The sequence below is a fragment of the Bufo bufo genome, chromosome 10 (assembly GCF_905171765.1).
Source record: "Bufo bufo chromosome 10, aBufBuf1.1, whole genome shotgun sequence".
Taxonomy (NCBI): Eukaryota; Metazoa; Chordata; class Amphibia; order Anura; family Bufonidae; genus Bufo; species Bufo bufo.
In genome coordinates, this window is record NC_053398.1 from 9,976,603 (window position 1) to 9,992,180 (window position 15,578).

General features: G+C 42.8%; 1 protein-coding gene across 2 annotated transcripts in view; it reads left to right on the plus strand.

Moving 5' to 3' along the window:
* The window catches only part of TPH1 (tryptophan hydroxylase 1), a 29,565-nt gene extending 14,990 nt beyond the window's left edge, over positions 1 to 14,575 (plus strand). Inside the window, exons 5-12 of one of the 2 annotated variants that reach the window (XM_040409783.1) lie at positions 4,589 to 4,656; positions 6,022 to 6,218; positions 6,661 to 6,796; positions 8,503 to 8,629; positions 12,125 to 12,220; positions 13,232 to 13,365; positions 13,470 to 13,569; positions 14,028 to 14,575. In XM_040409783.1, coding sequence (XP_040265717.1) covers positions 4,589 to 4,656; positions 6,022 to 6,218; positions 6,661 to 6,796; positions 8,503 to 8,629; positions 12,125 to 12,220; positions 13,232 to 13,365; positions 13,470 to 13,569; positions 14,028 to 14,087 — 918 coding nt within the window. In that variant the 3' untranslated portion in view covers positions 14,088 to 14,575. The other variant, XM_040409782.1, reaches the window with a different exon arrangement.
* The last annotated feature ends 1,003 nt before the right edge of the window (positions 14,576 to 15,578 follow it).

A 15,578-nucleotide genomic window follows, 5' to 3' on the forward strand; every position in this document is an offset into this window, starting at 1 on the left:
CAGAAATGAAGGAGGAGATGTACAGAGGTGCAGCACTGTAGAGAGTGTGAGTGATGTGATAGACAGAAATGAAGGAGGAGATGTACGGAGGTGCAGCCCTGTAGAGAGTGTGAGTGATGTGATAGACAGAAATGAGGGAGATGTACGGAGGTGCAGCACTGTAGAGAGTGTGAGTGATGTGATAGACAGAAATGAGGGAAGAGATGTATGGAGGTGCAGCCCTGTAGAGAGTGTGAGTGATGTGGTAGACAGAAATGAAGGAGGAGATGTACGGAGGTGCAGCACTGTAGAGAGTGTGAGTGATGTGGTAGACAGAAATGAGGGAGGAGATGTACAGAGGTGCAGCACTATAGAGAGTGTGAGTGATGTGATAGACAGAAATGAGGGAGGAGATGTACGGAGGTGCAGCCCTGTAGAGAGTGTGAGTGATGTGATAGACAGAAATGAAGGAGGAGATGTACGGAGGTGCAGCCCTGTAGAGAGTGTGAGTGATGTGATAGACAGAAATGAAGGAGGAGATGTACGGAGGTGCAGCCCTGTAGAGAGTGTGAGTGATGTGATAGACAGAAATGAAGGAGGAGATGTACGGAGGTGCAGCACTATAGAGAGTGTGAGTGATGTGATAGACAGAAATGAGGGAGGAGATGTACGGAGGTGCAGCCCTGTAGAGAGTGTGAGTGATGTGATAGACAGAAATGAAGGAGGAGATGTACAGAGGTGCAGCACTGTAGAGAGTGTGAGTGATGTGATAGACAGAAATGAAGGAGGAGATGTACGGAGGTGCAGCCCTGTAGAGAGTGTGAGTGATGTGATAGACAGAAATGAAGGAGGAGATGTACGGAGGTGCAGCCCTGTAGAGAGTGTGAGTGATGTGGTAGACAGAAATGAAGGAGGAGATGTACGGAGGTGCAGCCCTGTAGAGAGTGTGAGTGATGTGATAGACAGAAATGAGGGAGGAGATGTACGGAGGTGCAGCACTATAGAGAGTGTGAGTGATGTGGTAGACAGAAATGAGGGAGGAGATGTACGGAGGTGCAGCCCTGTAGAGAGTGTGAGTGATGTGATAGACAGAAATGAAGGAGGAGATGTACGGAGGTGCAGCACTATAGAGAGTGTGAGTGATGTGATAGACAGAAATGAAGGAGGAGATGTACGGAGGTGCAGCCCTGTAGAGAGTGTGAGTGATGTGATAGACAGAAATGAGGGAGGAGATGTACGGAGGTGCAGCACTATAGAGAGTGTGAGTGATGTGATAGACAGAAATGAGGGAGGAGATGTACGGAGGTGCAGCCCTGTAGAGAGTGTGAGTGATGTGATAGACAGAAATGAGGGAGGAGATGTACGGAGGTGCAGCCCTGTAGAGAGTGTGAGTATTGTGATAGACAGAAATGAGGGAGGAGATGTACGGAGGTGCAGCACTGTAGAGAGTGAGAGTGATGTGGTAGACAGAAATGAGGGAGGAGATGTATGGAGGTGCAGCCCTGTAGAGAGTGTGAGTGATGTGGTAGACAGAAATGAAGGAGGAGATGTACGGAGGTGCAGCACTGTAGAGAGTGTGAGTGATGTGATAGACAGAAATGAGGGAAGAGATGTATGGAGGAGCAGCCCTGTAGAGAGTGTGAGTGATGTGGTAGACAGAAATGAGGGAGGAGATGTACAGAGGTGCAGCACTGTAGAGAGTGTGAGTGATGTGATAGACAGAAATGAGGGAGGAGATGTACGGAGGTGCAGCACTATAGAGAGTGTGAGTGATGTGATAGACAGAAATGAGGGAGGAGATGTACGGAGGTGCAGCCCTGTAGAGAGTGTGAGTGATGTGATAGACAGAAATGAAGGAGGAGATGTACAGAGGTGCAGCACTGTAGAGAGTGTGAGTGATGTGATAGACAGAAATGAAGGAGGAGATGTACGGAGGTGCAGCACTGTAGAGAGTGTGAGTGAGGTGGTAGACAGAAATGAGGGAGGAGATGTACAGAGGTGCAGCCCTGTAGAGAGTGTGAGTGAGGTGGTAGACAGAAATGAGGGAGGAGATGTACAGAGGTGCAGCCCTGTAGAGAGTGTGAGTATTGTGATAGACAGAAATGAGGGAGGAGATGTACGGAGGTGCAGCCCTGTAGAGAGTGTGAGTGATGTGGTAGACAGAAATGAGGGAGGAGATGTACGGAGGTGCAGCCCTGTAGAGAGTGTGAGTGATGTGGTAGACAGAAATGAGGGAGGAGATGTACGGAGGTGCAGCCCTGTAGAGAGTGTGAGTGATGTGATAGACAGAAATGAGGGAGGAGATGTACGGAGGTGCAGCACTGTAGAGTGTGAGTATTGTGATAGACAGAAATGAGGGAGGAGATGTACGGAGGTGCAGCCCTGTAGAGAGTGTGAGTGATGTGGTAGACAGAAATGAGGGAGGAGATGTACGGAGGTGCAGCCCTGTAGAGAGTGTGAGTGATGTGGTAGACAGAAATGAGGGAGGAGATGTACGGAGGTGCAGCCCTGTAGAGAGTGTGAGTGATGTGATAGACAGAAATGAGGGAGGAGATGTACGGAGGTGCAGCACTGTAGAGAGTGTGAGTGATGTGATAGACAGAAATGAAGGAGGAGATGTACGGAGGTGCAGCACTGTAGAGAGTGTGAGTGATGTGATAGACAGAAATGAGGGAGGAGATGTACGGAGGTGCAGCCCTGTAGAGAGTGTGAGTGATGTGGTAGACAGAAATGAGGGAGGAGATGTACAGAGGTGCAGCACTATAGAGAGTGTGAGTGAGGTGGTAGACAGAAATGAGGGAGGAGATGTACGGAGGTGCAGCACTATAGAGAGTGTGAGTGATGTGATAGACAGAAATGAGGGAGGAGATGTACGGAGGTGCAGCACTGTAGAGAGTGTGAGTATTGTGATAGACAGAAATGAGGGAGGAGATGTACGGAGGTGCAGCCCTGTAGAGAGTGTGAGTGATGTGATAGACAGAAATGAGGGAGGAGATGTACGGAGGTGCAGCACTGTAGAGAGTGTGAGTGATGTGATAGACAGAAATGAAGGAGGAGATGTACGGAGGTGCAGCACTGTAGAGAGTGTGAGTGATGTGATAGACAGAAATGAGGGAGGAGATGTACGGAGGTGCAGCCCTGTAGAGAGTGTGAGTGATGTGGTAGACAGAAATGAGGGAGGAGATGTACAGAGGTGCAGCACTATAGAGAGTGTGAGTGATGTGATAGACAGAAATGAGGGAGGAGATGTACAGAGGTGCAGCACTGTAGAGAGTGTGAGTGATGTGATAGACAGAAATGAGGGAGGAGATGTATGGAGGTGCAGCCCTGTAGTGAGTGTGAGTGATGTGATAGACAGAAATGAAGGAGGAGATGTACGGAGGTGCAGCCCTGTAGAGAGTGTGAGTAATGTGATAGACAGAAATGAAGGAGGAGATGTACGGAGGTGCAGCCCTGTAGAGAGTGTGAGTGATGTGATAGACAGAAATGAGGCAAGAGATGTACGGAGGTGCAGCCCTGTAGAGGGTGTGAGTGATGTGATAGACAGAAATGAGGGAGGAGATGTACGGAGGTGCAGCCCTGTAGAGAGTGTGAGTGATGTGATAGACAGAAATGAGGGAGATGTATGGAGGTGCAGCCCTGTAGAGAGTGTGAGTGATGTGGTAGACAGAAATGAGGGAGATGTACGGAGGTGCAGCCCTGTAGAGAGTGTGAGTGATGTGATAGACAGAAATGAGGGAGGAGATGTATGGAGGTGCAGCACTGTAGAGAGTGTGAGTGATGTGATAGACAGAAATGAGGGAGATGTACGGAGGTGCAGCCCTGTAGAGAGTGTGAGTGATGTGGTAGATAGAAATGAGGGAGATGTACGGAGGTGCAGCAGTGTGGACAGTTTTGTGGGTGAGGAGTGGGAACTGTATTCTGTGGTGGAGGGGCAACCAGTGAAGTGACTGGCACAGGATAGAGGCATCGGTGTACTGGGTGGACAGATAGATGACCATGGCTGCTGCATGTAGGACAGACAGAAGGGGGAGAGTTTAGTAATGAGAAGACCGATTAGTAATGAGTGGTCAAGACGAGAATGAATCAAAGCAACAAGAGTTTGGGCCGTTTCCAAGGACAGATTCTAGAGATGTTCTTGAGGTGCAGATGACACGAGTGTGCAGGTGATTGAAAATGGGAAGATCTGAGTCAAACATAACCCTGAGACAACTTGTGTGCTGCCCTGGAGTTATGATAGTACCACAGACCAAGATTGAATTATCAGTTTCAGATGGGTTACTAGATGGGGGAAAGACAATGGGTTCAGCTTTTAAGAGATCCAGTTTCAAGTAGAGAGAAGACATGATGTCAGAGACAGCGGACAGACAATCACTGTTCTGCAGTACTGCGGCTGTGATGTCACGGGATGAAGTATATAGTTGGTTGTCATCAGTATAGAGATGGTACTGAAAACCAAATCTGCTGATAGTCTGTCCAATAGGGGATATGTAGAGAGAAAACAGGAGGGGACCTAGGACTGAACCCTGAGGAACCCCAAGATGAAGAGGAGAAGAAGTAGAGCCGGCGAATCATGCATTAAAAGATTCTTTACATTTTTTCTTCTTAGGGTTTCAAGGACAACGTGTATCGCAGGAGGAGGAAGTACTTTGCAGATGTGGCAATGAACTACAGATAGTACGTACACAGCCTCGTAACGGATTGCTTATCAACGGCAACCTGTCTGCTCCATACTGCCGCCCTCTCTAGGGACCACCAATTTCAGCGGTCTTTCACTCACTGTTTTGCGGCAGTTTTCTAGAACTCAGATGCCAAAGTGCAGGGCTAGTGCTGGCAGAGAGGAGGGCGATGCTCTGCTTTCTATGCACGCTGACCCCACTCTCCAGACAATGGTTAAAGGGAATCTGTCACCAGCAAATGTTACACCAGGCACACTGCCTTGGAGGGCTAGCTCAGCTAACTACAGTATAACGATATATTTCACTTATTGAGTTGTTATGTCATTCTAGAGAAGGACTTTGAATCAATATGCAAATGAGCAGTCAAGTGCACCAAGGGCGGGCACAAACCACTCTGTGCTCCCTTGCCCCTCCTGCTTCCTCTGCCAGCCCCCTCCTCTGCTTCATGATTGATGAGACGGTGAGATGACCATACAGGATCCTGACTCTGCCAGTCAAGATGGAGAGGGAGGGGCTGTCAGAGAAAGCAGGAGGAGCAAGAGTGCGCCGAGTGGCTCAGGTTTGTCTTTGGCGCACTTGACTGCTCATTTGCATATGGATTAGAAGAACGTTTTCTCCAGAATGAAGCAACAGATTGCTGATTGAAAGATTTCACTGCATGCAGCTGACCTAGCCCTACAAGGTGTTGTGCCTGGTGTGACAGTGTATTCCCTGGTGACAGACTACCTTTAGGGGGGTCTCTACTTTATTCGTGAAAATGAATTACCATTGCTGTGGCTGACTTTACTGCAGGGCCAGACAGATTCAAAAGCAGCTTTGGCATATAAACCTGACCAGCCTTCATACAATATCATCTCCCACCCCCCATATTGCAGAAAGATAATGAAAAATAATGAAGGCTGCAGCAAATCTTTCTGCATTTAATCATGCCCCTGACAGCTTCCTTAAATATGTAATCGTATGCACTGGGTCAGGTGTATGACATGGTTATAAACCCAGTAAATCAAGGCTTCTCAAACGTTTTCTACTTAGCTTTATTAGTCAATCCATAGTGAAGGATATCAAATACCACCATGCAGCTAGCGCCAACAAAATGCACCCTTGCAGTGGGTATCATATGCCCTAGCAATGTCAAATACCACAATGCGTCAAAACATCCCTTCTTAGAAGCAGCAAACAAATACCACATAGCAGAACCACTGGCAGCAGTATTGTCCCCCTTCTGACACCAACATCAGAACCACTGGCAGCAGTATTGTCCCCCTTCTGACACCAACATTGTTTTACAGTGCACTATATGGATCTATATTAAATAAATGTTTCTATGATAGCAACTTACATAGCAATTGTCAATCTTTTACAGTGGGGATCCAATACCTCATATTGAATTTACTGAAGAGGAGGTGAAGACTTGGGGCACGGTTTTTCGAGAGCTGAATAAATTATACCAAACCCATGCCTGCCGAGAGTATCTGAAGAACCTTCCTCTACTAGTCAAACACTGTGGATACCGGGAAGACAATATTCCCCAACTAGAAGATGTTTCAAGATTTCTTAAAGGTAAAGAATTAATCAGGATTTTAGGGTAATAAACAGAGCCAGTCACCAGTTATTACGTTTTTAGAATAATTAACGCATTTCTGTTTTGCAGCTGAATGATATTTATGGTTATATTCCCCCTAGTGTACAGCAGGTGTAACAGCAAGTTAAAATATTAGTTGTGGGCACAGTACAGCAAGTCAAAATATTTTGGCTTCATGGTGCACTATAAGGCGGTACAGAGACTGACACAGGGATTTTGTGTGCTATCTGGTCACTCACTAATTACCTTGCAGTTAAAGTTGTGCAAATAATGCTTGTCGTTGGTTATTTGGAATCAGCACCAGCCTGGGGCCAACGTGTCAGGGGCCTAGGAACCACCTGCAGTGCTCCATAGTAATGCAGTCAGTCTAGCTTTGGGAATTGGGACATTAGGTCAATCTTTTTTATTTATTTTTTGCAGAGCACTCGGGATTTACAATCCGCCCTGTTGCTGGCTATTTATCGCCTAGAGATTTCTTGGCTGGCTTAGCATTTCGGGTCTTCCACTGCACCCAATATGTGAGACATAGTTCTGACCCCCTGTATACCCCAGAACCGTAAGTAAATATGCAGTTTCTAACACTGTAATAATTTATAAAACATTTCCACCAGTTTTCTGGCCTTTAAAGTTCAGGCACAAAAATTTGCAACTTTTTTTTATTTATAACTCTGATCTTCACCTACTCACAGCAACCATTCTCTCACCCGCTGTCGAAAGTGGCGAGAATGGCACAACATGGTGTGCAGCAAAATATGCAACTTTTAGATGTTTGCTTTCTGGCACAATGGGAGTTTTTTAAAGTGAAACAGAATTGATTAGATTGTCTGGCCTAGTCCAGCTGATGGATCTGTTAGGATAAGTTCCGACATTACTTTTATTTTTTGCTTTGGCCACAAATCCATAGTAGACTCACATATGGTAGTGTTACATGTTGATTTGGCCATAGATTCTGTGTGTATAAACACAAAATGTTCATAATTTATGGGCCGGATTTAATTATAAACACTTTTTTTTCATGGGACAATCCCTTTAAGGATTTTGTTGTAGAATTTATACAGTGTGAGCTTGGCCATACGATCCTATACAGTCTACACAATCCTACCTCCAAAACAAATCTCTGTCCAGTCCTGGGATATGGGCTGAATGCACTTACCTACACTGATATGGTCAGCTACTAAACTGGAACAAAACGGTTTCCATTCTGCCAGAAAGCAGAGAAATTTAAATTTAAGAAGAATTGACAAGCAAAGTGTATTAGAAAGTTGAAGATCCCAAGTTACCATTCACCTTGGGTTAAAACAATATTAAAAATAATGACTAAATAATTATTAAAAAAAACCCAAAAAAAACATATTTAGAAGAAATAAGGATCTGCATTCCTTTTGCCAGAAATGGCTTGGAAATACAGCTTGGTTTCATGCACTTAAACACTGCAATACCAGACTCTGCCAGTGTACGAGAGTGGCGCTGTTTCTGGAAAATATACAGATGTTTGTTTTTTTATCTCACAATTACCGGTACATGATGACAGGAAGAAATAAGGGAAGCTATGGGAGAAAAGATTAGAAGAGGGGGGTACTGACTCATTGAAGAGAATCAGCGGGGTATGGAGACTTAGGGTACTTTCACACTTGCGGCAGAGTGATCCAGCAAGCAGTTCCATCGCCGGATCCAGCAATCTGCATGCAAATGGACAGCATTTGTAGACGGATCCGGATGCGGATTAGTCTTAAAAATGCATTGCAAGAACGGATCCGTCTCTCCAGTCTGCAAAAGACGGATCCGGCATTGCGGTATTTTTAATACATTTCAATGTAAATTAATGCCGGCAACTGATCCGGAATTTTGGACGGAGATAATACCGCAACATGCTGCGGTATTTCCTCCGTCCAAAATGCCGTACAGTGGCTGAACTGATGACATCCTGAACGGATTTCTAAACTGATCAGTTCTTTTCCGGTATTGAGCCCCTATGACGAAACTCAGTGCCGGAAAAGAAAAACGCTAGTGTGAAAGTACCCTTATTTTCAAGCAATGCTCCATGGGAAAAATATGCATATCAGCCTAACCAGAGACCCCTCTGTAGACAGTACTGTTTCACAGAGCAGTAGGCCACGTCTTATATGTGTCCCTCCCCTTCATGTGTCCACCTGCTCAGTAGGGATTCTCTACCTCCTCTTTTACTTCTATGTATCAAACCTAAACATATTGCAATTAATATGCACAATGTATCAACCTTGATGTCTTTGATGTTGCTTTTAGTGACACTTGCCATGAGCTCCTTGGACATGTTCCTCTTCTGGCTGAACCAAGTTTTGCACAGTTTTCCCAAGAAATTGGCCTGGCATCTTTAGGGGCATCGGATGAAGCTGTTCAGAAACTGGCTACCGTACGTATAGATTAAAGCACAATAATAAGGAGACGTAATTAGCGCATGTGCCATAAAAGGAACCAGAAATCCATAGTGGTTGTGCAGAATAACTGCAATTTTTCATCCCATTCTCTTAAAGGGAGAAGGAGCTGTAATTCCCTCCACCACCACTACTATGTAGAACAGGCATGCTCAACCTGCGGCCCTCCAGCTGTTGTAAAACTCCCACAATGCCCTGCTGTAGGCTGATAACTGTAGGCTGTTCTGGCATACTGGGAGTTGTAGTTTTGCAACAGCTGGAGGGCTGCAGGTTGAGCATACCTTACATCACAAAAAATGTAATAGCAAGCGATCAAAAAGTCATATGCACCCCAAAATAGTGCCAATCAATCCGTCATCTCATCCTGCAAAAAATGAGACCCTACTTAAGATAATCGCCCAAAAACTGAAAAAACTATGGCTCTCAAAATATGGAGACACTAAAACATGATTTTTTTTTTGGTTCAGAAATTATATTATTGTGTAAAACTTACATAAATTAAAAAAAAGTATACATATTATTAATATCGCCGCATCCGTATCGACCGGCTCTATAAAAATATCACATGACCTAACCCCTCAGATGAACTCTGTAAAAAAAAATTTTTTAAAACTGTGCTAAATAAGCCATTTTTTGTCACCTTACATCACAAAAAGTGTAATAGCAAGCGATCAAAAAGTCACACGCACCCCAAAATAGTGCCAATAAAACCGTCATCTCATTCCGCAAAAATCCTACCCTACCCAAGGTAATCGCCCAAAAACTGAAAAAATTATGTCTCTCAGACTATGGAAACACTAAAACATGATTTTTTTTGCTTCAAAAATGAAATCATTGTGTAAAACTTACATAAATAAAAAAAAGTATACATATTAGGTACCGCCGCATCCGTGACAACCTGGTCTATAAAAATATCACATGATCTAACCTGTCAGATGAATGTTGTAAATAACAAAAAATAAAAACGGTGCCAAAAAAGCTATTTCTTGTTATCTTGCCTCAAAAAAAGTGTAATATAGAGCAACCAAAAATCATATGTACCCCAAACTAGTACCAACAATACTGCCACCCTATCCCGTAGTTTCTAAAATGGGGCCACTTTTTTGGAGTTTCTACTCTAGGGGTGCATCAGGGGGGCTTCAAATGGGACATGGTGTCAAAAAAACCAGTCCTGCAAAATCTGCCTTCCAAAAACCATATGGCATTCCTTTCCTTCTTCGCCCTGCCGTGTGCCCGTACAGCTGTTTACGACCACATATGGGGTGTTTCTGTAAACTACAGAATTAGGGCCATAAATATTGAGTTTTGTTTGGCTGTTAACCCTTGCTTTGTTACTGGGAAAAATGGATTAAAATGGAAAATTTGCCCAAAAATTGAAATTCTGAAATTTCATCTCCATTTGCCAATAACTCTTGTGGAACACCTAAAGGGTTAACGACGTTTGTAAAATCTGTTTTGAATACCTTGAGGGGTGTAGTTTATAGAATGGGGTCACTTTTTTGGAGTTTCTACTCTAGGGTTGCATCAGGGGGGCTTCAAATGGGACATGTAAAAAAAAACAGTCCAGCAAAACCTGCCTTCCAAAAACCGTATGGCATTCCTTTCCTTCTGCGCCCCCTGCCGTGTGCCCGTACAGCGGTTTACAACCACATATGGGGTGTATCTGTAAAGTACAGAATCAGGGACATAAATATTGAGTTTGGTTTGGCTGTTAACCCTTGCTTTGTAACTGTAAAAAAATTATTAAAATGGAAAATCTGCCAAAAAAGTGAAATTTTGAAATTGTATCTCTATTTTCCATTAATTGTTGTGGAACACCTAAAGGGTTAACAAAGTTTGCAAAATCAGTTTTGAATACCTTGAGGGGTGTAGTTTATAGAATGGGGTCATTTTGGGTGGTTTCTATTATGTAAGCCTCGCAAAGTGACTTCAGACCTAAACTGGTCCATAAAAATTGGGTTTTTGAAAATTTCTGAAAAATTTCAAGATTTGCTTCTAAACTTCTAAGCCTTGTAACATCCCCAAAAAATAAAATATCATTCCCAAAATGATCCAAACATGAAGTAGACATATGGGGAATGTAAAGTAATAACTATTTTTGGAGGTATTACTATGTATTATAGAAGTAGAGAAATTGAAACTTGGAAATTTGCAATATTTTAAAAATTTTGGGTAAATTTTGTATTTTTTTATAAATAAAAAAGATTTTTTTTTTACTTCATTTTACCAGTGTCATGAAGTATAATATGTGACGAAAAAACAATCTCAGAATGGCCTGGATAAGTCAAAGCGTTTTAAAGTTATCAGCACTTAAAGGGACAGTGGTCAGATTTGCAAAAAATGGCCTGTTCCTTAAGGGGTTAAAGGGAACCTGTCACCTCCAAAAACCATCCCAAGCCGCCAGCAGTACCTGACAGTAGCCAGCAGCGTGTTTCCGACGATAACTTTCTTCCTGAAGGCCGATGCGGCTGAAGCTTAGAAAATGTTCTTTTATCCCCTGCCGGCGCGCTTCTCTAGTCATGGTAGTCAAGATAACCACACCCCCTTCCCTGCCCCTACGCTGTGATTGACAGCCGGCAGTTTGGCTGGCTTTGCCGAACTCTCTGCATAAGCGCTGTCAGTCACAGTGAAGGGGGCGTGGTTATCTTGACTTGAAGCAAGGAGGCCGCTGCCCCCCTTGACTTCAAGCATGACTAGAGAAGCGCGCCGGTAGGGGATAAAAGAACGTTTTCTGAGCTTTAGCCGCATTGGCCTTCAGGAAGAAAATTATCGTCGGAAACACGCTGCTGGCTACTGTCAGGTACTGCTGGCGGCTTGGGATGGTTTTTGGAGGTGACAGGTTCCCTTTAAAAAACACTCAATGCAAAACTGATACACTGTGCCATGCCTAGTGCAGGGCCATAGGGGATGATCGTGCCGCAGGGATTCTCTCTTTGGTTTTCTCTGAATCCATGTGTCTGGCATTGCCTGCAGGCCCTGCACTGGACACAATACAGTATTTTAGTTTTGCTATGAGTGATCCACTAGATCCTCTGGGTGGGGGAATATTGCTAATTAAAGGGGCATGCACTTATAACTCACAGAGCTATTTAATGCATTCCGTTTAAAAAGTTTAGACACCGAAAAATGTAAGGCAGAAAATTTAGACACACAAGAAATATAATGCATATATGTTTTAGATATTGGTATGCTAGCAGTGAGTATATGGATCTAATAGAATCATTCTATATTGTAAAAGTCCAAACCAAAGCAGTGATCATTTCTGGCTGACCTAACAATATACATCCTTACATGTTACATTGTATACACATTATTATTATTGACTATTGACTATCAATACATTGCATGCCATCCTCAGGTCTTTTGGTGTATTTCAATAGGTAGCAAGATCAGCCACACTGTGTAGAAGGGAGACCAACGACATAAATGGCTGTTTTCTTCACCACGTTTTTATTGATTTTTTATTTTCGTAGTGCTACTTTTTCACAGTGGAATTCGGTTTGTGCAAGCAAGAGGGAATGCTGAAGGTGTACGGAGCTGGATTGCTCTCTTCCATAAGTGAACTCAAAGTAAGTTTCCATGCAATGTTCAAAATGGAAGGAGAACAAAGCACACTATTTGTTGAGATGCAGCCAGGGGATTAGACAGCAGTAAATTGTAATATCTGACACACTATAATTCTAGAAGAATAATTACTGTATCATACTAAACCACTGAACAAATATGACCTGCAATACCATGCCTGGCCACATGGAGTGCTGTTAAAATAGAACACATTCATGACATGCAGAGTGCAAAACACTTTCGGTTACACACCAACAGTGTAATATGCTACATTGCCACCTACTGGTAAAAGTGTTTAATGCAGTCTATATTTAATAAGTTACAAATTGCAAATGAGATGTGTTTTCTTAACGCTACAGAATACATTAGAATCACGTGCGTTGATTTATGAATGAAATTGGACCCATTATATATCGTCTAAAATACGATTCATTATTGACTCATAAATAAAATTACTTATAAACATTTGAATCAAGTTATTATCCATCGTATATAATCATGGACATGAATAGGAAAATGGAATGAAATCATGATAAAGTGACATTTTTCTAGCGATACAAAGGACATTTTCAATTCGATCTGTATACTCCTGGCACAGATTAGGTTTATACTACACTTCCTTTCCTTGGATTCTAATACATGTATATACACTGATCAGGGTGTGTTCCTGGCTTCCTCGGTGACAGACACATCTGCTTGTCATTGAGTTGGACGGGTAAACACATAACTGATCTCTGTATAATTTATTATATTTTTATTTCTCTTTTTATACTTTACTATTTTTTAATTTGTATTTTTAAGTTGCATTTTACACAATATAATACAATGTCTGGATGATTGTGCTGATATTGGACTTATTTATATTTTATTAAATATCTGTTTTTGGTACAATTCCTGATGATGATCGAGTGCCTGTTAATACTTTAGATATGAAAATACATTAGCTTATAATGTCCAGTGTTAGATGATATGCAGATGTATTAAATATATTTGTGTTTTGCACTTTTTTTTTGTAGCACTCGGTCTCAGGGAATGCCAATGTAAAGCCTTTTGATCCTATGGTAACCTGCACTCAGGAGTGTATCATTACCTCCTTCCAGGAGGTATACTTTTACTCTGAAAGTTTTGAAGAAGCCAAAGAAAAAATGAGGTAAGCTCAAGACAAGCCAATGTCTCTGACACCACTATGTGTGAGACAGCAGAGAATGGTACCTTCTACAGGGAGATAACATGCCTATTATTTTCTACCAACAGGGAGTTTGCAAAGACCATTAAGAGACCATTTGGACTGAAATACAATCCATACACCCAAAGTGTGCAGATCCTTAAAGACACCCAGAGCATCACCAACTTGGTGAGCGAGTTGCGCCATGAACTAGATATCGTCAGCGACGCTCTGAATAAGATGAACAAGCAGCTTGGTGTCTGACCGAACGATCCTGGAAACCGAAGGTCAAGCCTGACAATCTGAGAGAACTGTTTTGTTCTTTACGCTTCTTTAAGGAATATTATTTATGTATATCCTAGCACTTGAATGTAACACAATTGTCCAGAGATTTATTTTTGTAAATGAATAAGTGGTAGCAGAATTGATTATCTATAGGAGAGTGAATGCGAGATGTGCAAATATCGTAGATTTTCACAGGCGAGGCTGTCTCTTACATAGCGGTTGGTCTGCTGCTGTGTGTATATATAGAAGGACTTAACAACTTGGGGATTTTTTTCAACTTGACAACATGTATCGTCTTAAAGACCATTAAGAGACCATTTGGACTGAAATACAATCCATACACCCAGAGCATCACCAACTTGGTGAGCGAGTTGCGCCATGAACTAGATATCCTTCAACCTTCACTTTTGTCTATCTTCTGACACAGAAATGATAAGGCCCAACCCAAAGCTCAGAGGGGCCGACTTTCACCACTGAGAAAGGTGGTAAATGTACAAGCTCCCCCCATTCTGATTTTAGGCCCAAAATTCTGCATTGAATAATTCCAGAAAATATCTATGTAAGGGAGCTCTGTTTATCTTACTGCATAATTCATATAATTCTGACTACCTACAGCCACCACTAGAGGGAGCTAACTACATATGGACTTACAAAACTACGGTAGTACTCAACCATGGTAGCTGCAATAGCTGCTATGACAGTGTCGGGGGAAGCATTTATGGACTCTCTTCTATCAACAATCATATATAACATGTCTTTATGGCAGGTACATTAAATGGTAGTGCCTACGGGTACTTTCACACTAGCGTTGCTGGATTCCGGCAGGAAATCCGGAACTGCATGCCGGATCCGGCAATCTGTATGCAAACGGATACCATTTGTAGACAGATCCGGATACATCTCACCAATGTATTGCAATACCGGATCCGTCTCTCCGGTTTTCATCCAGAAAAAACTGATAAAGTATTTATGTTTTTCCCATTTTTAAAGGTCTGCGCATGCGCAGACCGCAAAACCGGATCCGTTTTTTCGGAACACTTAGGCATTAATGCATGCTGCAGTATTTTCTCTGTCCAAAAACCGTACAGTGACTGAACTGAAGACATCCTGATGCATACTGAACGGACTGCTCTCCATTCAGAATGCATTAGGATAAAACTTATCAGTTTTTTCCCGGTATTGAGCCCCTAAGACGGAACTCAATACCGGAAAAGGAAAACGCTAGTGTGAAAGTACCCTAATCCGAAATCCTCAGTGACTGGTTGGATGAAAGGTAAAGATACTTACTTTCCAAACTTAGCTCACAGATTTCCATATATACAGTGGATATAAAAAGTCTACACACCCCTGTTAAAATGTCAGGTTTCTGTGCTGAAAAGAAATGAGACAAAGATAAATCATTTCAGAACTTTTTCCACCTTTATTGTGACCTATAAACTGTACAACTCAATGGAAAAACAAACTGAAATCTTTTAGATGGAGGGAAGAAAACAAAACAAAAAAATAATGTGGTTGCATAAGTGTGCACACCCTCTTATAACTGGGGATGTAGCTGTGTTCAGAATTAAGCAATCACATTCACAATCCTGTTAGATAGGAGTCAGCATACACCGGCCATCATGTAAAGTGCCTCTGATTAACCCCAGATAAAGCTCAGCCGCTCTAGTTGGTCTTTCCTGAAATGTTCTTAGTCGCATCCCACAGCAGAAGCCACGGTCCACAGAGAGCTTCCAAAGCATCAGAGGGGTCTCATTGTTAGAAGGTATCAGTCAGGAGAAGGGGACAAGAGAATCTCCAAGGCATTAGATCTACCATGGAGCACAGTGGAGACCGTCATCATCAAGTGGAGAACATATGACACAACAGTGACATCACCAAGAACTGGACGTCCCTCCAAAACTGATGAAAAGACG